General features: G+C 38.1%; 1 protein-coding gene and 1 pseudogene across 2 annotated transcripts in view; both read right to left on the bottom strand.

Annotated features, from left to right (window-relative positions):
- Positions 1-8,366: 8,366 nt before the first annotated feature.
- LOC309838338 (protein-L-histidine N-pros-methyltransferase-like) lies at positions 8,367-9,318 on the bottom strand (annotated as a pseudogene). The gene has a single exon. The product of its transcript is annotated as a protein-L-histidine N-pros-methyltransferase-like (transcript).
- Positions 9,319-14,712: 5,394 nt separating this feature from the next.
- The window catches only part of PTGER3 (prostaglandin E receptor 3), a gene marked incomplete at its 5' end in the record, with an annotated part of 68,763 nt that continues 59,900 nt past the window's right edge, over positions 14,713-23,575 (bottom strand). Inside the window, 2 exon segments of the mRNA XM_082679407.1 lie at positions 14,713-14,832; positions 17,344-17,435. Coding sequence (XP_082535533.1) covers positions 17,366-17,435 — 70 coding nt within the window. The 3' untranslated portion in view covers positions 14,713-14,832; positions 17,344-17,365.

The raw sequence follows: 23,575 nt of genomic DNA, 5'->3' as shown, positions 1-23,575 counted from the left end.
TTCTATCTTCACTGTTGAGATTCTGCTCACCAGTACTTCCATTTCTTCTTTTTCTCTGTGCATGATAGGCTTGTACTTCCTCATCCTCTTGGGTTGGCATGACGTAGTCCTTGCTCTGGAAGTAGTTAGGAGCTGCTATACAGTTCTCCCCTCCCTCACTGCAGGGTCTAGTGATGTTCAGAGCCTTTGTTAGCCCGAGTCCCTGATGAGGATGACCTGCAGAGAGTCTCCCCAACTAACCCTCAACAGACATATTGTATGAGGGCAAAAGAACTTTGCTGTTTTAAGACACTAAGATTTAGAGGTGTACTGTTGTTGTTGCTGCTGCTACATAATCTCATCTCTTTGACTGCTATAGGTTTCCTCACATTCTTGACATGAAGGAAAATACAAATTTCCAAATTAGAGAAGCATGACAGACAGTTCAGTTGGCAGAAAATGAGGAGGTTTGGATTGAAATGGACCTGGTTTTAATCCAGTTTCTGTACCTTACTTGCTCTTTGAGACTTCTTTTTCTCAGCTGTAAAAAAGAGATAATAGCATAGTTGTGCTATGACAACTTAGTATGTCAAGTGCCTAGCAGGTTGCCAAACCATAGATGATGTTCAATGAAAATAGCTATTTTTGGGAGGAGTAATGGTAAATAGACTAACGGTCTAGAAGGATATATCCATGTAGGCAGGACTGAATCTGAAGAGACTGCAGAAATGGGGGGAAAATTGCCATTTATCCCCTCGCTTCCCCTTTCTTCTCCCCCTGCAAGTTTCTTCCTAGTCATGAGCATGCCTTTCTCTCCCTCTGTGTACCCTGATGCTTTCTTTGCCCTCTTCCAACTCTGCTGTTACACACTGCTCCCAGGAAGGCATGTATCACTCATTAAATCATTCATTAAAATAGCTGCATTTTAACAGGAAATAACTTGAGTTAATAAACTAAAGCTCCAACACGGTATTCTTCTCATGGTATTCAGGTGAAAAGCAGTGGAGTACTACCTTTCACCCAAACCCAGGATGGCAAAGAGGATTCCCCAAACTGTTAGATCCACTAAGCCAGGTAGGTCTCCTGGGTAGTCTTTAGAGAAGACTTTGATAAGGCTTCCATTTATAAGTCTGTCTAGAACCTGCTGGAAAAAGTACCATGATAGTTTGGCAGTGTCTTCCATGGTCTCAGGAGTGAGACTGGCAGGACTAGTACTGTGTATTTGCATGACTTGAAAATTCACAGTGACTTTACACACTATCTCCACATTAAGCCTCATTGCAGATGATAGAACTAAAGCTTAAAGCTTTTCAATCATTTACCAAATTCACATAGATGGGAAGCAGAGGAGTATATATCCAAAACCAGTACCTCTGATTTCAATTCTAACACACTTTCTTCTTTTTACTATCACAGTTTTTTTTTCTGTCCCTGGAGGAGCAAATTTGATAATGTCTCTTGACTTTAAGAGCACATGCTATTATAAAATGAAGATCTTTCTTTTTAGTCATATATTTGGGAATGTGAAATTATGCTTTCTACATTTAGAAAGTAACTGAAAGAAGATACATCAGGGTTAAAAAAAACTATAAACATGCTCTTGAAAATAAAATTAAAGTGAGGTATCCTGTATAGCAATTTGTTCTGGCTGAGAATAATACCCATAGTTTCAGAGAATTTTCATCTCTTCCTACATTAATGAAAAGAGAAGGAAATGAGGAAAGATGCAAAATTTTTAAGTCCTGTCATTTCTTTAAGAAACTATAGGGACTTCCCTGCTGGTGCAGGGGTTAAAAATCATCTGCCAATGCAAGGGATATGGGTTCAGCCCCTGGTCAGGGAAGATCCCACATGCAGTGGAGCAACTAAGCCTGTGTGCCACAACTACTGAGCCTGCACTCTAGAGCCCGTGCTCTGCAACAAGGAAGCCAATGCAGTGAGAAGCCCGCACACCACAATGAAGAGTAGCCCCCGCTCACCCCAACTAGAGAAAGCCTGTGTACAGCAACAAAGACCCAATGCAGCCAAAAATAAATAAATAAAATCAATAAATTTATATTAATAAAAGAAACTATAATTATTTTCTTGTGGCTGATATAATTTCTAATATTCTATCTCTTCCCAATCAATTTTAAACACTGGAAACATCTTGAAAGATACAATGAAAATACAAGATTTGTAGCCAGGCAAGCCTGGGTTTGAACACTGGTTTGATCATCTAATATGTTGGGAAAGCAAGGTAATTAAATCCTAATTTAGAGATGGGCCTCAAGTTTTTCATCTTTAAAATGGAAGTTTACATTAACATTCTCATAGGACGGTAGTGAGTATTGTATGAAATAGTGAAGAGAAAGCATTTTGTATATTTTAGAAAATGTTACTTCTCTTTTCCCTTTGCATCATATAGATTCACATTGTTCTCTGATTCCTATTCCGAAGTAACACACAGTCAAGATTTTATTAACTTAATAAATATAGGAAGGAAAGAGGAAGGGAGGGAGAGAGGGAGGGAATGAAAGAAAAATCCCTATTAAGAAAAACAATTCAAAAATAGGGTAGAGATACTTTTCCTTCTCTGAATGACCTGATATTTTTCTATCAGCAGAGATTGGAAGACCCTGGAGTTATTCTGCCCTTGGCCTCTTTCCCCAGGAGAGACATAAGAGATATATAACCTCTTTATAACATTTCTGACAATATCACTAGAAACTGGTCATTTGTTCCAAAAGCAGAACCTCCTTCTTGAAAGACTTTTAGCCCTGTTTGATTTTGTCATTTATTAATGGATTAAATTTTCTCAGAAATATATTTTAGGGCTGCTAATCTCATCACTATACACAATTATACATTTGTCTTTCAGACAACTGACCAGATACCTAACGTAAACCTATGAGACAGAGGAATTTCCCAGTACCCAGTCTAGGACTGGTCTTAGCTGAAATTTTGCTGTTTATGCCACCTCAGGTAGCTATTTCCATCTTCACCTAATAGGAGAACTTCTATGGGTTTGGGCAGTTATTGCCACCATAAAGAAGGCTTAGTTTCTCATACAGTTTCAGAGTCTGAAATGTGAAATGTGAAATAGTTAAGTACGTGGTGAGTGTTGTCAAATGGATCATATCAATGTGTTCCCTCTATTTCCAACAATCATTGGTATATAGACAGATACCCTAGGTAATTACAGGCATTTACAATTAGGTTTTACTGGGGAACCATTTCAAGAAAATGATTTGTTCAGCTGTGTACTAGATTAGTAACACAGTTGGGTGTTGGCAGAATCTTCCACTGTGACTGTGAAAACACAGCAAGAAGTGTTGATACAAAAAAGAACTTTAGAAATATGCTGAAAGTTTCATTATTTTTCCAAAAACTATTGCATCACTTCCCAGAAACATAAGTCTACATCTTTTCAATCACTATTTTTCTTTTTTTAGACTATTTGGGGCGTACATAAATACAGCGATGAAATGAAAAAGTACAGCCAATGGAATTTTACTGGAACAACCTGTAAATCAGGATTAGATTAACACTGAACAATGTTCTGTGTGATCATGAATAGCTTTTAGACACCTCCAGAGCACCCACATGACCTGGTGTCAACAGTCAGACCTACACATCAAAAAGACTAGGACAGGCACTTGACCGTCTACCCAAGATGAGACTTCAATTAGCAGATAAAACAGAGGTACCACTGCTTGTGATGCTCTTTTGAAGGTTTATCTCTGCACAGGCATGAAATCATAAATAAAAATCTCCAATAAGCAAGCTGACTCAAGAAGGCAGTAGCTGGACCACCATTACCCTCTGGGCTCAGTAATAATATCATATACCTGTTTGAATGCCCACTTGTTCAAATGACTTTGTAAATCCTTAATTATCCTCTTTTAAATGAGTAGCATTTGGTTTCCCTTCAAACTTCAACCTCTAGATAAGTATATTGCTCTGATTTGGAACTTACCAGAGTAAAAATGTGACTATTCTAAGCAGTGGAATCAATCTGAGTTGATAACATAAGTGCAGGAATTCTTACAAGCTCCCACTCTTCCCAAAATAAATAGAGCAATTTGACTTTCATCTAATTTGTTCATTTAAAACCTGGTACAAACACAAATATCTTTCCCACCACTTGTTTTATGAGCTTTTTACTGGTTTTTTAAATTTATATCTGGAAAAACTTCCAGATATTTCAGTGTCAGAAATATGATCACGTTTGAATTGTCTTTCCTAATTGGATCCAGGGCTGGCATGTGTCATTGAGATATTTATTCCTAACCCATTAAATCCCCAAAGCATCATGATTTAGGTCTTGTGATCTTGGAGTTTAGATTTGGCTTCCTCCCTGAATCAACCAACCATTCTGTTATGGTTGAATTGTTCCCCTGCCCCAATCAAATCCATATGTTGAAGTCCTAACCCCCAGCACCTCACAATGTGACCTTATTTGAAAATGGGGTCATTGCAGATGCAATTAGTTAAGATGAGGTCCTGCTAGAGTAGAACGGGCCCCTAATCCAATATGACTGGTGTTCTTATAAAAAAGGGAAATTTGGACATGAGACACACACACAAGGAGAATGCTATGTGGGGCGATATGTCTACAAGCCAAGAGATTCAAAGATTGCCAGCAAACCACCAGAAACTAGGAGAGTAACATGGAACAGAATCTCCCTCACAGTCCATGGAGGGAACCAACACTGCCAACTCCTTGATCTTGGGCTATGAGCCTCCAGAACTGTGAGAAATAAATCCTGTTGTTTAAGCCTTCCAGTCTGTGGTACTTTGTTATGGCAACCCTAGCAAACTAATACACATTTTTCACTGCTGCGGCAGCAAATAGTCTCCTTGACTGATTAGTGATTCTCTTTTTATCTCTGTTCCTACACATTAAATGAGAATATTTTGCACATTAGTGGTGTTCTCAGTTAGCCTTCAAAATGATGGACATGTTTGAAAAAAGGACATTGTCTTTCAGCATTGCCTTGGCCTTCCATAAGGTGAAAAAAGATGAGACTTAGAAGAGAGAAGGAGACAGTTTTTTATCTGCTTACACCCTCCTCCAAAAAAATATCGTAGCCCCTGGCTGGGTACATACTAACACTGAAAAGCATTTTGATAGAAGTGTGAGCCTCAGTCATAAATAGTTAGAGCCAACTGGGCATTCAGCCAGTGTCTTTAAGGGGGGAGCTAAGCAACAGGAGGATTTCAAGTAGGAAAATAAATAACAAAGTATATTTGTAATCAGGAAAGAGAGAGGAGCACTACCCTGATCATTTGGAAAACCAAGGAGTCCACAAAATCAAGCTACTCTTTAGAAAATAGAAAAGGAGGACTGATGTCAAGGGAAAAGCAGCAGTCAGCACCTGGATTGAAGTCATAACTTTCCTAGTCCTAGGAGAATCTGGATCAAGTTAGTTTCCTAAACTGCAGCTACACTCCCAACTTCCAGCTCTCTGGACCACATTTGACATATGGAGTTCTCAAATTTTAGTGTGTGTGAGAATCACTCGGAGGGCTTCTAAAACACAGATTGCTGGGTTCCAGCCCTGGGGTTTCTGATTCAGTAGGTCAGATGCAGCCAAATAATTTGCATTTCTCATAAATTCCCAGGTGATGCTAATGCACTGGTCTAGCAATGTACTTTGAGAACCACTGGACTACATCAATGTTGTCGCATCTGCTTGTTGAGAAGAATCACCTAGGAGAAGCTTGTTTTAAAAATACAAAATCCTAGGTCCCATGCCAAACTTTCTGACTCATAACCTCCAGGGAAGGGACCAATATTTTCTATTTTAATAAACTTTGAGTGATTAGTATGATTAGGCAAGTTTGAGAAACACTGCACCAAGTCTTCATGAATTCCCTTTTCGCATCTGTCATTTTCCCACATGGTACCAACGGGTGGGTTTTGCAATATGGCAATAGTTGTACGAGAAGTTAAGAATAGCACAATCACTGAGTTCTGTTAAGCCTAATCTGTTGATACTGCCTATAGGCCAACCATAGAACTGCACTTCTCTTCACGGACAGATGCCCTGGGAGAAGTCTTTCTTAATACCAACTGGCCCTGGTACTGTGATGTAGTCCAGAGCCCACACTGAAATAGGCCCAGGTGATGTAGCTTTTGCTGGCGACTCTAATACTTCTCTTTTGCTCCTTATTATCCCATAACCATGCCTTGCTTCCAATATTAATGGGGTCTCTAGCCTCAGGTTGTTTCCTCTTTAACTTCACAAGTACTTAGTGTGAGTTATACTCTAGGAGTTTTATTTCAAAACCACTTTCTCTTTTTTTTGGCAGGAATATCCTTGCTGTCACCTGCAGAGGAAATCTCACTGGCTCGGCAGCTGGTTGATGGTAATTCAAGTTAACTGATTAAAGGGTGGTTGGGGATTTGCAAAGAGCTTGTAGTAAAATTGATTGGGGCCCAACTATGCCTATGTGCTGCTTTGGTACACATATAATTCCTCAAATCCAAATTGCAGCCACTTACTCAAAAGTGAGGCATCCTGTAAATGGCTTTCTTTGGACCATCTTTTACCTCTGGGGATTTAAAGTGATCTTAAGAATAGTGGCCTCAAACATATCATATCTAATCTTTTCAGCAACCCTAAAATGTGTTTGCTACTCTTTTACAAACAAAGAAACTGGGGCTAAATGAGATTAAATATAGAATCTTCAAGGTCACATGACTAGCTAGTGTCAGTCAGGATTCAAGGCCAACTATACAACTTCAAAGCCTGAGCTGTCTCTGCAAGACTACAGTATTCTGCCTTTGAAGAAATTCAGGATCAAGTTGGAGAGCAATATTTCAATTTGTTATTTTTTTCTTGAGTTTCTGAGATTGCATCTAAACTGCAGTCGAGTGAGATAAGGTTGTGGCACTCTCTCAGTTTTGTCAGTTACTTCCACAGAATCTCTGCCAACTTCAAGTGTAAATACAAACCTAGTTCTGTGACTGGAAAGTCAACAATTGGATGGTTATTCAGAAAGTGTGGCTAATTACCTGCTTTAAGTAACATAAAGACAGTTTGGACTTTGATTTATCTTGAACTTTTGCTCTTGCTCAAAGTCTCATTGCTGATTGTTTCACATCTTCTTTCTGTTCTTTTTTTTCACCAGCAAGGACTTATTGAATACCAGTTCTATGCCATACACCAGACTCAGGGATGAAAAACATATCCCTGCCTTGGCTAGCAGAGAAGATGGGCAAATACACCAACAAATTACAACACAGATGGACGTTTTATCAAGAAGAAGGTTTCCTGATAGAAGTGGTACTTGAGTTGAAACTCATGGAAGATGAGTTAGGATTAATCATGTACAGAAGAGGAGAAGGGAGTATCCAGCCGAGAAGGTACATTATGAGGAAAGTACAAAAGGATTGGACAGCAGTTTGGCATTGCTGGAAAACAAGGTGGATGTGGAAGAGGAGACCAGAGGCTCAGCAGAGACTAGATTGTAGAAAGCCCCATAGACTAAGTTAGGTTGTTTTAACTTTATCCCTAAGGTTATAGGAAAAGATTAAAGATGTTGTGAAGGAAAATAGCATAAACAGATTTTCATTTTATTAACAAAATATTACTCTGACAGCAGATATGGAGGATGATTAAAGGGCCCAAGACCAGAATCAGGACACGGGTTACTGGGATAATTCAGATGGGAAATGATGGAGGCATAGATTTAAAACATGGCAGTGATAATGTAGAGAATTGAGAAATACTGGTAGGATTAATAGAACTTAAAGGAAGGTTAGATATATAGAAAGAAGATTAACTCAATCTTTAATTTTTTTCCAAAGTCATATTTAGAAATATTACTGTTTTCCCTATTCCCTCCAAATTCTCTTAGTATGACATTTACTTAATTTTGCTTGAACATCTATTTCTTTTTTTATCTCCAAAAAAGTTTATTAGCATGATTAAAAACATTTTCTTGAATAATGATAGAAATTCTAAACATGAAAGAGTATCAGTGGCTATATCCTATAACCAATATTTGCAACTGGATGGACAGCTTTATTGCCAGTCTTCATTTTATTAAAAACAATCCATATTTATTGGTTTCATGTGAAGTCATGACTATTGCTTTGCCTGGGAATGAGTCCCTACTGCAATTAAGTATAAAAAATATCTTCCATAATCGGAGTGTGACCTGCATTACTGAGTAAAGAGTTTATAAAAATCCTCAAAGAGTTGGGTTTTTGATTTTTAAAAACATTCCTTTTACACACTACAAAGAAATAATTAGTATTTTGGCTTTTAAAATTCCTACATGATATTTAGAATGGCAGCCCCCAAAGGTCCTCCCTTCACATAATTGAGAACACAGACCCTCTTCTGGAGCATACATTCTTGGGGTGGACTCTGAAGACTTCAACCTCCACATGTTTATACTGGTTTGAGAACAAAGACAGCATCATCCAGAACGTAGTAGTCATTATACATGTCACCTTCACACAGGTATGGCAGTCTAGTGAAAGCTTTGATAACAAAACCAGCTTTTCTGAAAACTTCAGGCAGACTATTCACTTGTTCTTCCCAGTTCTGTCCCTTGATTTCCAAAATTTCTGATGGTTTATCTCACTTGCCACCGTTTTCCACATAGGGATGAAAAGGTAAGACCAGAGCAAGGATGACCCTGCCTCTAGTTGGCTCCAAGACACTTCTGATACCTTTTAGCAAAGTCAGGGGCTGATCACAGCGGTCCAGCAAATTCAAGCAGCTGATGACATTATACTGGAACCCTGTATTCTGCCATTCATTTATACCAAGTACTCTGTATTTCTTCTTCTGAAGCTGCCATATCATAGTTTCAGACAGCTCAGTGGCGTAGATTTCTTCAAAATGAGGGCTCATTATTTTTGTGACTTCTCCATCTCCAGCACCTCAATCAAGAAGTCTATGCGTTTTCCAGTCTGGATTAATTTTAAGCAGTCTCTGAAACTGATCTGGTGAAAAGACAAACATTGAGCCTCTTCCTAGCAACCCATTATGTTCTAGACATAAACAGGCTAAAAACAGATGACACAAAAGAGTGATATAATTGGATAAATGGCCAGCCCGGTTTCTCAGTGCTGTTGTTTAAGAAGATCTGTGTTGCTTGATCAAGGTAACTCTGAACAAAGACAACCTGGAGTGATTCACATAATTTCTCTCTGTTGCACGCATACTACTGGTGGTTCTCCTTCCTGCCGCTCGCGGCGGCCGCCGCCGGCCCGCCGGGGCCGCTCGTCATGTTCACGTACAGGGAGCGGGTGAGCGGGCTCCGCAGGGTCCACATCCTCTGCGCCAGCCACACGGACGCCAGGCTCAGACACAGCCAGCCCGCGAGCAGTCTCATGGGGGCCGCGGCCACTCGCTCGGATCACCGCCGGCGCCGGGGCAAGGAGGAGGACGCGCCACCGCCTCCAGCCGCCGCCGCCGCCACCCAGGATAGAGTCATCGCGCCCAACTCGCCCATCCAGTCCCTTCAGGGACGAGGCCCGAACATCTATTTCTATTCTTTACCAGAAGAAGCAGGAGCCTCTCCCACCACCACCACAACAATCAGCAAGTAGTTATGGAGCACTTATTACTAAATCATACTTTGTCTAGTCTTATAACAAATTTACATCCCTTTGTTTTAATCCTGAATTTCTATTGGTAGTCTCTGTTTGGTTTAACCCTGTATTTTACATGGCATTGTGGTTTTTTAGTGTATAATCTCTTCTTCCCTTCCTGTGCCGTAGTATTTTAGTGCTTATTACTTAAGTTCTCATGTTTTCTATGTATACCTGCAATTTTATTCTTTATTATTTTCTCTAAGTAATTCTGAATAAGTACTTCTTGTCTATTTCCAAAGCATTTAAAAAGATTTAATATTTCAATTATAAGTTAAATACACTGATAAAAAAACATGATCAGCAACCACTAACTTTCTTTAAGAAATCAGCTAATGACTCTTATTCATTTACTATGGCTCTGGTATACTTATTTCGAAAAGGAAAACACTATACTTTGCTCAAAAAAGTAATAAAATGAAAATTTTCTACTGCCCTCATATGTGCAAATTATGTTCATTTTATTCCACAGCCTATATATCTTCAGCAATACCTTCATTTACTTCTAAGTGTAGTAAAATTCAGCTCATATACCAATGTAAGAAATAACTTAGCTAACCAAAAGACAAGTTAGTTTTATATGTAGTTTCTATCTCACTTATTTTTTTTTCTAACAGCAATCACCCCATATTCAACAAATATTTGCAGTTGTTTTCTTCAAGAAGTCTAAAGAAGACTCTCTGCACCATTCAGATTGACCAAAACAGCACATCAAAGAGGAAAAGTAAATAAAGAATCAACTGTCAACTAAATGCTACCTTTCCCCATATTGTGCATACCTAGTGTCTTAGGTATCACTCATGTAGATTGCAGTCTGGCCACTTAGACTTGCCATCAAGTTTTTATTGAGCAATTTCTATGTGCTTACCACAGTGCTAGGCTCTGTAGGTACAAAAGCAGAGGTCCTGCTCACAAGGGGCTTACAATATGGTTGAGTGTTAAAAAAAAAAAAAAAAAACTACAAAAGCTCTTAAAAATGCATATTGTACAAATTATTTTTATATAAAAAAGCATTTCAGATAATGACAATAAAATAAAGTCTTAGAACATGAATAAAGAGAGAAACATTTTAATCCATGGGGTAAGCCTAGGCATATTTTGAATTAAAATATTTAGTAAAAGCCTGGATTAATGAAACATATAAGTACAAATATTTTTTAAGACAGCTGTTAAACATTTAAGTATTCATAGTAATTAATTAAAAGCATATCAAGCAAAGTATATTTTATTCAGATCCTTAAGATGTCTGAATAATTACAATTATCTTAACAATAGACTTCTTTTAAATGTGCTTCCAACTACTGAAGATGTTGAAAAAAAATTTTGTTCTCTTAAGTAGCTTATATGGTTTCCTTATAACCTAGTTTTCATTATTTATTTAACTTTTAAAAGTCGTTCTTGTAGACACTAAAAATGTAGACCAATTCAACACTGTCTGAATTTTCATATATTTCGTGGACCAAGGTCCCCTTATAAGATACGTATACACATTTACATACAAAAGATAATGACTTTAACTCCTCCTTCCTTGGGAGAATTTGGATAAATATAACTTCTGATGGAAGCTCAGTCTTCTAACTCTAATATTCCCTGTTTCCTTTCCTTGCCCTGGCTCTGAGATCTCAGCATGGCTTGGCATGCCTCTTCACATTACCCTGTCCCAACCTCGTTTGGGAACAGCATAGCTGGATTTTTTTTTGCTTTTTTTTATTTTGTTTCACACTGGGTTGCAGTGGTGCTGAATGAAATTACTGGCTCTGCAATAGAACGTTGTTAGAAGTAGGCAGGAGTTTATTTCTTCCAATGCAAAAGTCATAGGTCTATATGTAGTCAGGAACCAGGTCTATACAGCCCATTTTTTGTGGTGTCAAATACTGTTGTACTAGAGCTATGAGACCCATGAAGAAAATATAAGAAATGTGTCTGTCAACCATGAAATAGAATTTTGTCAAGGGAAAAAAGACAGGCATAATGAAAATATTTAAGGAATAATACAGTAATTATCGAAATGAGCACTATATAACTTCAGAGCTGGGGAGAGAAGTAAGCAGATAACAAAAACATAGTAGTCCTCCCTTATTTTCAGGGAATACATTCCAAGACCCTAGTGGATGACTGAAACCACAGATAGTACTGCATCCTATATATAGTATGTTTTTTCCTATACCTAAGTACCTCTTTTAAAGTTTAATTTATAAATTAGGTACAGTAAGAGATTAACGATAATAACCAATCGTTATTGTACTAGCTTTTTTTCCTTCTTCACAATTTCAAGAATAGAAGAGTTCTTCTTATGTAGATTTTAGCAACCTCAGCATATTTTTTTTTCTTTCCTTATTAAATTGAGAACTTTCACTTAAAGGAAACATCTTACACTTAAAGAAGCACTTTACAATTTCTCTTTGGCATATCCGAATGACTAAGCATCACTACTCTTGGGCTTTGGGGCTATTATTATTATTGTTATTATTATTTTTGGCCACACCTCACAGCTTGGGGGATCTTAGATACCTGACCAGGGATTGAACCCCAGGCTGGTGGCAGAAAGCGCGGAGTCCTAACCACTGGAGCACCAGGGAATTCCCTGGGGCCATTATTAAGTAAAAAGCATATTAAATGCTTGAACCCAGGCACTGCAAAACCTCAACAGTGGATCTGATAACTGAGTGGGCTACCATGTGACTAATGAGTGGGATACAGGGGGCAAAGTAATGATTCACATCCCAGGTAAGACAGAGTGGAACCCTAGGAGATTTCATCACGCCTACTCAGAATGGCATGCAATTTAACACTTATGAATTGTTTTTTTCTGGAAATTTCCACTTAATATTTTCAGGTTGCGCTTGACCACTGGTAACTGAAATCACAGATAAGGAGGGGCTTCTGTACTTAAATTGTCCAAGGCCTAAGGACAAGGTGAGATTTGAACATATGGGAGATGAGTAGGTTTTGTGTGGGCAAAAGTAACCATGAGGTTTTAGAATCAAGAAGAATAGCATCCAGGGATCTGTTGTTACATAACGTTGATTCTGTCCATGACATTTCAACCTACAGTCAGGAAGCCAGTTTATAGTTGAAAGTGAGAACTCATATTATACAGTTGGAGGTAAGTCTAGATAAAGAATTAATCACAATTAATTACTGAGTTACTTATTGAGTACCTATTGTGTTACACTCACTTTACGTACCTTTTCACAATAACCCCACAGTTAAGTATTATTGTCTTTAGTTTACAGTTTAATTCATTGAGACTCAATGAAATTAATTAATTTTCTCAAGTTCACAGAGCTAATGAGTGGCACAGCCAGATTTAAATCCAAGTTTGATTCCAAAACCCTTGCTTTTATTACTAGATCACATTGTCTTATAAATGGAATATCATTGTAATAAGTCTCACATCCCACTGTGCTGTAGGGAGAACAGTAAACCTGGAATCAAAAAACTTAAACTTGGATCTGAATTCCTACTTATGTTAGCTAAGTGACATTGGGCAAGCCCTCTGTAAACCTTACCCTCTTTTGTAAAAATAAAATAGTAAATAGATGACAGCTAGACAACCACATAGCTAGATGATGGACAGATAGGTAACAGGAGTATGGGTATTCCTATTGATGGTCTGTAAATTCTACTTGCTCAATAAAATATGTTGAATTTAAACCTGAATAAAGGGATTGTGTACAGCATCAGTTTCGTGCCAGTTACATGGTGCTTGAATTTCAATACATATTTAATGAAAATAATTGTAGTTTGAAGCTAATTCACACTGGTTCAACTAGCCAGAAGGAATGATTCAACTATTTTGGTTTCATCTCATTGACAGAAATGACAATAGAGTCACAGTATAGGCTCCTATTGCAAAACTACTGATACCATATTATCATCTCTTTCTAAGATATCCTCGTAGGTGACAGCATGACCCTTAAGTGCCTAAAGAAGGGACACTCAATAAATATGTGTTGAATTAAGTGAATGGGGTGAGGGAAAAGAAGGAGGAAAGGAGTGGGAAAGAAAGACAAGAGAAAGAAATGTTGGTTGAATTTATGAGCAGGTAAGTGTACATTAGCTGAGAGATAGTAGATGACTCAAAGTATTTTTTTAAAGTTCACAGAATTTCTTATTTCAGACAAACTAGACCCTTTTATTTCATAAAAAAGTAACACAACTTGGGCTTCCCTGGTGGCTCAGTGGTTGAGAGTCCGCCTGCCGATGCAGGGAACACGGGTTCGTGCACCGGTCTGGGAAGATCCCACATGCCGCGGAGCGGCTGGGCCCGTGAGCCATGGCTGCTGAGCCTGCGCGTCCGGAGCCTGTGCTCCGCAGCGGGAGAGGCCTGCGTACCGAGAAAAAAAAAAAAAAAGTAACAAAACTTGATAGTTGATAACTATGTCATTTATTAATTTTGTCTTTTGTATGCCACCCAAGAAGAAATTGTAAGAAATGCTGAATTGATAGTGGTGGATCAGAGGCTGCACCTGGATTTTTTAATGCTCCAACTCAACAGTTCACCCCTTAGTTTCATTATTATTTTCTATGACATTTCAAGACAGCTCTTCGTTGCATCACACCTTTCAGTCTTCAAAGACAGAGAAATAACAATTATGCTGATTCCTGAATTACTAAATGACATATAACCAGAATACAGACTTAAGGACTTTTAGTTCCCAGCTTAGCCCAGAAGAACACATCTCCAAAACATTAATCACACATTTTGCATAAATATCTTTGGTCATGGTACCCTCCTGCCTTCATTTGGCATCTTTTTCTATCTCGTGAAGTTTATGTCTTATTAATTGAATTCTTGCTCTCAGTAAGTTGACTTTTCACTGACAAAATCTTTTACTGATTTTACAAACTCATATTGTAAAATCAAAACTACCATAAAATGTAAAGATATCCACATCAGTTGAGATTCACATAAGGGTTTGAAGTTGGGGTAAAACTCATGAAGGATGGAGTTTTCTTTTTCTCATTTTTTCATCAGTCACCACCTGTGCAATTGTGCCCAGCTTCTTAAATATATACCCAAAATCCAGTCCCAGAAACCAATTTTTAATACTCAAAGACACATATTACAGTAATAAACTTGGTCTCAGTGGATATTACTGACAAGAAAAAACATTAAAATTTTTTAAAAGATGAAAAAGAAGAAAAAATCCAAATCAAAATATAAAATTCTCCTTCTCAAGTAGGAAGAAATACACAAACTCAGGGAAGCAGGAATTGCAATAAAAAGTCCAACTCCGTTCTTTCATTATCTGTTAGAATAAAGAGAAAAAGATATAGTAAGCATGGATAGGAATACTTTTGTTTTTGTATGGTGTGAGGACTAAAATGTAAGTGTGAAATATAATGTCCTAGACATCAAAACATTCTTGTTTGAAGTAATTACATCTGTGTTTTGTAAATAAAAGCAATTTAAATAATTCTGGATTTGGGATCATGTAAGCCTCCGGCTCATTTAATTACACTAAGTGTATGCTTTCATTCTGAGCAATTTTTCTGGTTTCCAAGATTGTAATCCAGAAGAATAATCAAATTATAAAACTATATCAATTGTATAAACATTGAATGGTCAAATAATCTTGCCTTAAAAACAAGCCCTAATCAGTATATAACCACACTCTAAAAACATCAAGAAGAGTACTGATTAAAAGAGCCATGAAATACAATTTTTCTCCTATCAAACCAACAAAGTATTGTTTGTGTGTTTTAAGATAACATACAGTGCTGGTTAGAATAAAAGCAAAGTAGAAACTCTCACACATTGCTGAAGAAATTTTAAATCTCTAGTAATTCTTTTTGAAAGCAGACAGACTATAGGCATCTTTCAAGAATATTAAATATTTATATATTATTTATTCCTTAAAGTATACTTTTGGTAAAAACAATCACAAATTTTTTTTTAATTCTGCATTTCATTCTTTGGGTAATAGATACAACTCTATTTGTCATGGTGCCAAATTTGAACATACATAATGATTAAGTAAACTATAGTATATTCTTTTAATAGGCTATTACATAAATATTAAAGTTAGTTTAAAAATAATTTGTAAATAATCTGAGGAATGCTTATTTTATGTTAAATGAAGTAAAAAAACAAGACACAATAATGAGTATATATTATCATAAGTATGTAAAACTAAACCAAGGAAAGTGTAGGGGAAAATGAAGAGAGAAATACACTAAAATGATGGTGGGTTTTTCTTGAGTAGTGGAAGTAAAGTTTAGTAAGTTGCCTTTCTTTCTAATTTTCTTTATTTTCCAAAGTTCCTATAGAGAGCCTGGCTTATTTATATAATGAGAGGAAGTACGATAAGATTTACTTTAAAAAATTAAAGGTGGAATTAGCATGAACCTACCAATAATGAGATGGGAGCTGGGTATCTCCCTTCTTTTCCCTTCTTTTGTTTTCCAAGGGATCTGTGTTCATAGCAAAACAGTGCCTGTAATATGTATATTACAGGCAGATATCCAGGGGAAGGATATAAGATCGTAAAAGTGAGTTGAGTAAAAACTTTATTGGCCTTGTGATTTTTGAGGTATGTTCCAGAAGCAACCAGCTTATACTTATCCTTTGGGCATTGTTGCACAGTATTTATTGAAAAACACATTTAGATCTTGCCCTGAAGAACAGAAGTGATTATCTCTCAGTTACTGCCACTATGGGAGAACAAATGGTCAAAGAAATTGAGCTGCTTGAATGTCCACATCCGTTATAACAACTTATATTGAGTAGAGGAGCTATTGTACCCAGCTGCACCCAGGGAATGAAATAAAACGAACATGCTGACTTTCCATTAAAAATGAAGGGTTCAACTTATTTGAAAAGACATGTGCTATCTTTGAAAATAAATTAAAACTTTTTACATGCTCTCATTAAAACAAAAAAGATCACACAATGCAATGATACACAGAAGACTATTCATTCAGTTAACCCTACAGTCAGTAACAAAAATATTGAAAGGAAATGTTTGAGGGAGGAAATTAATGCTCGAAATTTAGTCTGACCAAACGTGCATCACATTTGGCATTATGTTCTACTTTCTGCAATGTGCATTCATTGAAATATACGTTTTATACAAAACAGATATAATCGAAAGAGCAAGTAAGAGTGTGCTAAACACATGGTGAACATGCTGAGTTCTGGTGCCTAAGCAAAACAGGGGTCACTTAGCTTTAAAATACTCCTGGAAGGATGGGATTAACATGTACACAATACTACGTACAAAATAGGTAACAAATAAGGACCTACTGTATAGCACAGGGAACTATACTCAGTATTTTGTAATAACCTATAAGAGAAAAGAATTTGAAAAATAATATATATATATTATATATATATATATTTTATATATATATATATATATTATATATGTATGTATAACTGAATTTCTGTGCTGTAGACCTGAAAATAACATGACATTGTAAATCACCTATACTTCAATTTTTAAAAAATTTAAGAAATACTCCTGGAGACTGTTCTTACTATGAAAAGTGATGTGCAGGCTCTTTCACTACATGAGAGTTGGTCAGTTCCAAGAGCAGCCTGGAGCCAGTCTCAGAAAGCTTAATTGGAGGAAATGTAAGTGAAGTTGTAAAAAACAACAGTAGCTCCTCTGGGGAATCTAGTCCTCCTTAATCAGATGTGTGTGCTTAGCTTGCATTTTAATTCTTAGAGGTATTCTGCCTTTGTAACATGAACTCGGATCAGAACAGAGAGATGGGGGAGGGCTAAGCTGTAGATCCAGACCGCTTCTACATCTCACCTTTCCAAGTTGTCACTCCACATCAAGGTTGAGGAGCACTGGTGGGGTAAAGAGGTGGAGCTGGATGCATAGTTGTTTGTGTGGTGCCTGATCTGTGAACAGACAGAGGGTTTCAGTGGACGAATTATTGATTATGACTCCTTTCATCAGATGACACTTCCCTGAACATTTTAAAAAAAACAGCAGAGCCCCAATCCATACATCAATGCCCATCGGTTATGACCGAGTAAAACAAAGATGTTTTAGATATCATCTCCCCGAGACTGTCTCATTCCTGCCTCTGTGCTTTGACCCACACTCTATTTCTTCCCACACTGACACACCAGAGAGCACACCAGAGAGCACACCAGAGAGCACACCACACTTGAGAGCAGAAATTGGGTCTAATATGACTTCAGGAGCCCTAGAACATTTATCACAGCATTTGTTAAATGCTGAATGAAAGCTCACTGACTTCAAATGATCTTTATACGTAAATCTAATTCTACCATTCTCCAGCTTTCAGTGGCTTCCTGTTGCTCTTAGGGTACAGATCAAAATTCTTAACATTATCTGCTTGATCTAGCCTCCAGCTGCAACTCCAGCTTTGTTTTGAACCTTTTGCTACCGTGTGCTCAGGCCACTCTAGCCGTCCAGGAACATCACAAACAGGGTCATCCTCCTGCCTACCTCAGGGCCTTTGCACTTGAAGCTTCCCCTACCCAGAGTGCTCTTCCATTCCCTCATCACCTGGCTGACTACTACTTGTCCTTCAGGTCTTAACTTGGAAAATCACTTCCTCAGAGAATACCCCGTTGACCAGGACTGGTCTCCCACTGTGTGACCCACTATTTTCTTTTCAAGAATTCATTGTAGTTTGTAACGACTAGTTACTTGTGTGATTATTTGTTTAACACGAGTTATTATCTCTAGGTTACAAGCTTCCTGAGAGCAGAAACCATGCCTGGTTTAGCTTATCACTGCATCTCCAACAGCTACCACAGTGCCTAGCACATAGGTGACCGTCTGTAAGTATTTGTGGTCTGAATGAACAATGCTGCATAATTTGTCCTGAGGCCCATCCCTCAACAGCATTCTACAAATAATCGCTTAAATTCATTCGATGCAATAAAATATTGAAATATACACATTTCGACAAAGTTGAAATACATAAAAAGAAAATATACCTGAAAAATTTTCCTTTTTATACATTTCTTAGTAATTCTCTTACAACAACTAGCAAAATGAAATGAAATCCTTATAAGAAATTGTTACAAGAAAGAACAAAAAGAAATTGAATTCAATGTATCCTTAGTCAGTCTTTTTTATAAGATTGCTAGAGTCCTTTTGTTCTCAAGAGTATAGTTAAGATCATCTTAAATAGCATGTCCAACCCAAGTGGCGTGACATTATATAAAATGTCCAGACAGACATGTGGTTCTCCAGTTCTTGACTGTGTTAAACAAATAAACATTTTTTTTATTTTAGGAAGGCAGTGTTACTTGAAGGACAATAAAATGACATGTCTTCATTGCAACAAAAAAATATAATTTGGCCAATATCTATTTCAGAGCAAACACAAGATGTTCAGGGACACTTTTTATAGAAACATTGTGGATCTGGAAGAATGGTCAGAGTAGAGGTCAAAATAGAAAAGAAAAACAAAACAGATTTTCCTCTTCATTCTCTGAGATTTTCAGAATCGCCTGTGTGCCTATGTATGAGAAGACCCTTCATATGTTAAAGAGCAATCTGGTTAGGTTGGGTCCCTTCACTAGAGGACCGCTAAGTTTCTCTTCCTGCTGTCATGCTGCTTAGGTTCTCATTTAGAGGACTGCTTTAACTAAGTAAATACACTTGGGATTGCATTATTTGTTGGCCCAACTTTAAGAGCAAATATAACAGTAGGCATTTGGGTATCATATGCCTGTCTAATGTCAAGTAGCAGGAAAAGAAGGAACTAAAGAGAAATGAGGCGCTGCAAGGTAATAGGTGAAGAGCCGTGAGTTCTGAAGCATGGTATTATGCCCTGTTCCACTCCCTAATCCACTCCCCTGGTGGAACCCATCTCCCTTATGGACATTCTCCGTGATTCACTCTGTCATTCACATTACAAAATTTTGCTTCACGGTCACACCTAATTCTGCAGATTACTCTGCCCCTGCATTTCATGCCAATTTTCTCTCCTGTGTGTCTGTTTTATTTCACTCCTTCTCTCCAGTCTTCACGTCATTGTTCAGATTCTCACCCTCATTCTTCTTGTCCAGTGTATCAATCTGAACTATATGAAATTCACATTTTTGTTGGATCAACAATGGTTGTATATTGGAAATTATACCTGATTTAACCTAATAACAGCCTTCTAACTAACTAGTGTTTCTGACTGGAGTCTTTCTTTTCTCTAACACATCCTTGTATTGTTTCCAAGGCAAATCTTGGCAAATCCTAAACATCTTTGAAGGTTTCCCACTGCTACAGGATAAAGTTCTGAAGTACCTAAGGTGTACCACTGAGTGGTTCCAATCTCCACTTCTGGGTTTATCTCCTGCTTCTCCTCTTCGTGTGACCCTTGATTCAATCCTGTAAACTACTCACACTTCCAGAAACCTGCCAATGCTCTTTTACACCTAATTACTCTGGAGTTTGCTATTCCCTTTCTAAAATGCCTCTCTCTACTTCTGTCCAGAATCAATTGTACTTTTCCTCCAAGATCCAGTCTTTTGTTTTCTCGGAAAAGTATCTTTCCTTCTATCATATTACCATGGCATTGTATACATTATTCAAGATGTAATTATCTCATTATATTGTACTGAATTGGCCAAAACGTTCGTTTGGGTTTTTCCTTAACATCTCACAGAAAAACCCGAACAAACTTTTTGGCAAACCCAATACTTATGAGTGTGTCGATTTCTCACTTTCTGATTCATAGCAGGAGCCCAATAAATGTTTGTGAGTAATACAGCATTCTAAGAAATGATTGGCTCTCCTCAGTGGTCAACATTATGAGGCCAAGGGCTAAGCAAATCTTTTGGCATACATAAGAACCTACTAGGTAGAAATCACCTTATCAGGCATGATGATATGTTCATATTTTAAGTTTCTTTTGACTCTAGAAATGTGTAGTCTCTGTATGTCCCATATAATACTTGAGAATATCCATGGTTACATTTCACCTAACTATATATCTCTCTAATTCACTGGACTGGGATGAAAGCACTTAGACACTCAGTGCACTTTTTTGAATGAATCAATGAATAATAAGTAAGGACTGTCTTGTGCTGAGCATTCCCAGAAGCAGAGCCTGAGCCAAGGGCTTGTAGGCAAGTGACTTATTAAGGATGTACTCCCAGGAGAAACAGTAAGGGAGTGGGAAAGTAGGACAGAGAAGGAGAAGAAGCCATGATGTGGTGAGATTTTAGGTAATTCCAGTCTCAGTCTGAAGCTTTGGGAAACTCTGGAGTGTAAACTACACTTCAGCGTTTATCCCATCTCTAGACAAAGGGTCTGGGCTTTCCTACTCCCATACCTATAAGTCATTGCTGCTTTGGGGAGGAGTAAAACTCATAGGTTATGCTGGTTCTGCCTGTGGGTGAGCCTCTGAAGGTACTGGTGTGAACAGTTAACAGCAAAACAAGCAGAAGCTGGGGTTGGGTATAGAACTGGTGTACGGGGTCCGACAGGTTCTGCGTAGGGATCCAGTCATGTGGGATACACTCCAAGCAAATATTTGGCAAGTTAAGTTTAGCTGCCCATGTGTGTAGACTGGGGAGCTCTGTTCAGCGGGGTGTCCTGTTGAAAATAATTTTCTTCACTCCTGCTACTGATGCCTGGACTCCCTTTAGCTAACGATAAAACTTCTTAATCTATATTGAGAAGCAATACTTAAAAGGGAATTACCTTGGGTGGAAGGAAGGGTAGAAATATTCATGTCAGGCAATGCCAAACTCTTTTACGTTTAATCCATTTAATGCTTTACCCTTTTAAGACACTGAATTTCATCCACATCAAAGTATGAGTCTTTCCTGAGAGTGTAGGATTTACAGGCGCTAATGGGCCTCTTTTAGACATCTTAGTTCTTACCACCATGAAGATACTGTCCAGCTCAAAATAAGTCCTCTTCCTCTTGGTTTAGCTAAGCTTATAGCTTTGTGTCTTCTTCCCAAATTACCAAATATGTATAATACCCAAGCTGCTAGCATAGCTGCTCCTCTCTCTGGATATGAGAACCCAAAAATTTTCAGTTAAAGCAGCTTTATTTACTCAGCCTTATTACAGGATATTTTTAAAGATTCCTGTTAAGATAGAAAAGACTATCTCTGTGTGTGTGTGTGTGTGTGTGTGTGTGTGTGTGTGTGTGTGTGTGTGATCTTCACTTTGAATTTGACTCTTGGACCAAATTATTTTCCCTTGGCAATTGCGATAAAAAGATTGATGTATGAGTGGCCACTCCAGTCACCTGAGCACAACCCAGTTGTTGGGTCTGCTGCCATGGCTTGTGGGTGGACCCTGGCTGTTAGTGGTTTGGCTGAGGGTGCCGTATGCTTGTGTTCCTGGAGCCACCCTGCCTCTGTCTAGTGAACCCTGCATTAGTCTGTCTGTGAGGTTCCTTTCAGAATGACCCAGCTGCACCACAGAGTTCAGACTACTCTTCAGCCTGTTGCTAAAGTTCTCTCTGTTTACTTCCCATCATCTCACTAATTTCTCCCCATCCACTGTTGACCCTGAACAGCTGAGGTGTATGGTCTGATCTATTGTCTTCAGAATTTCAATGCCAGATGTGTAATATATTATAAAGGCTAGCTGAATTCCTGAGGAAGACAGAGAAACCTATTTGATGATTACTTACCTTCCATCATCTCTAACTACCTGTGTCCTTGTTATAGATCACCCTGCACCTATAGCTAACCCTCCCTCTTCCAACTTTCTGTTCACTGGCTCTATTCCACTGCCTTCAAAAGTCATAGGCTTCCCTTATCTTGGGAAATAAAATACACACAAACACCTGTTCTTGAATGCTTGTCCCTTCCCCTTTCTGTAAGTGTGGTCCAATCTCTTGCTCCCTTTACCACCAGCTTCTCTACATGATATATCCGCTACTCTTATTTCCTCTCCCTTCAACTCCCTCCTAAAAGACAGCCCCAAATTATAAAGTTCTTTCCCTTTGTCGGACACTGTTCTAAACATTTGACAAGTGTTTATTCTTTGAAGTTTGCACTACTATCTTCTCTCCACTTGACAGATGAGGAAACTGAGGAAAAGAAAGGTAAAATAACTTGTCTAGGGTCACCCACAGGTAAGTGGCAGAGCTTGGATTCAAATGCAGACAGTCTGGTTCCAGAATACATGCTAACTACATTCTACATGTCCTCTATAATTGGATTTCATCCCAGTGACAGTAAAACTAGTCTCTTGGAAACTTTAGAATTTACTATCATCTCTGGTATTGTAGTACTTGAGCTAGATACACCTATGCTGCATACTAAGATCTAATATTTACAAGATTGTCCTCTTTTTATACAAGTATAATGAAACTTCATTAATTTGGAATGAACAAATTATTCTGATGAGGGCTGAACTAAATGTTGTATTTTCATGATGTATAAAAAGGGGTTAATTGGGGACTTTCCTGGTGGTGCAGTGGTTAAGAATCTGTCTGCCAATGCAGGGGACACGGGTTCGAGTCCTGGTCCGGGAAGATCTCACATGCTGCAGAGCAACTAAGCCCGTGAGCCGCAACTGCTGAGCCCATATGCCACCACTACCGAAGCCCGTGTGCCTAGATCCCGTGCTCCGCAACAAGAGAAGGCCACACACTGCAACAAAGAGTAGCCCCCGCTCACCGCAACTAGAGAAAGCTTGCACTCAGCGATGAAGACCCAACACAGCCAAAAATAAATAAATAAATAATTTTTTTTTAAAAGGGGTTAATCGATCAAAGAAATAAGTAAAGCATGTAAGTCAGTAGGGGCAGAATTTGACCTACTCCAGGAGAAAAAATATAGATAATTTTAGAATATTGAAGTGCAAATATGTGACAAAGTTATTTTTTATAACTAAAAAATAGAGCTAGCTAGCTTGCAGCAAAGTCTTGCCTGGAATTCAGTCTCCTTATTTCTGTTCCATCATAAGGCCCCATAATCAATCTATAGATTTGATTCACATGTAAACACCCCCAGAGGATAACAGTTATTCAGCAAACACTTGTTTCATAAAAAAAGGAAGAGGTGGATAACTGAGCAGTGTGAAAAACTAA

The sequence above is a fragment of the Grampus griseus genome (assembly GCF_964374135.1).
Source record: "Grampus griseus genome assembly, chromosome: 1".
Classification (NCBI taxonomy): Eukaryota; Metazoa; Chordata; class Mammalia; order Artiodactyla; family Delphinidae; genus Grampus; species Grampus griseus.
This window is presented reverse-complemented; position numbering and strand designations above follow the sequence as displayed.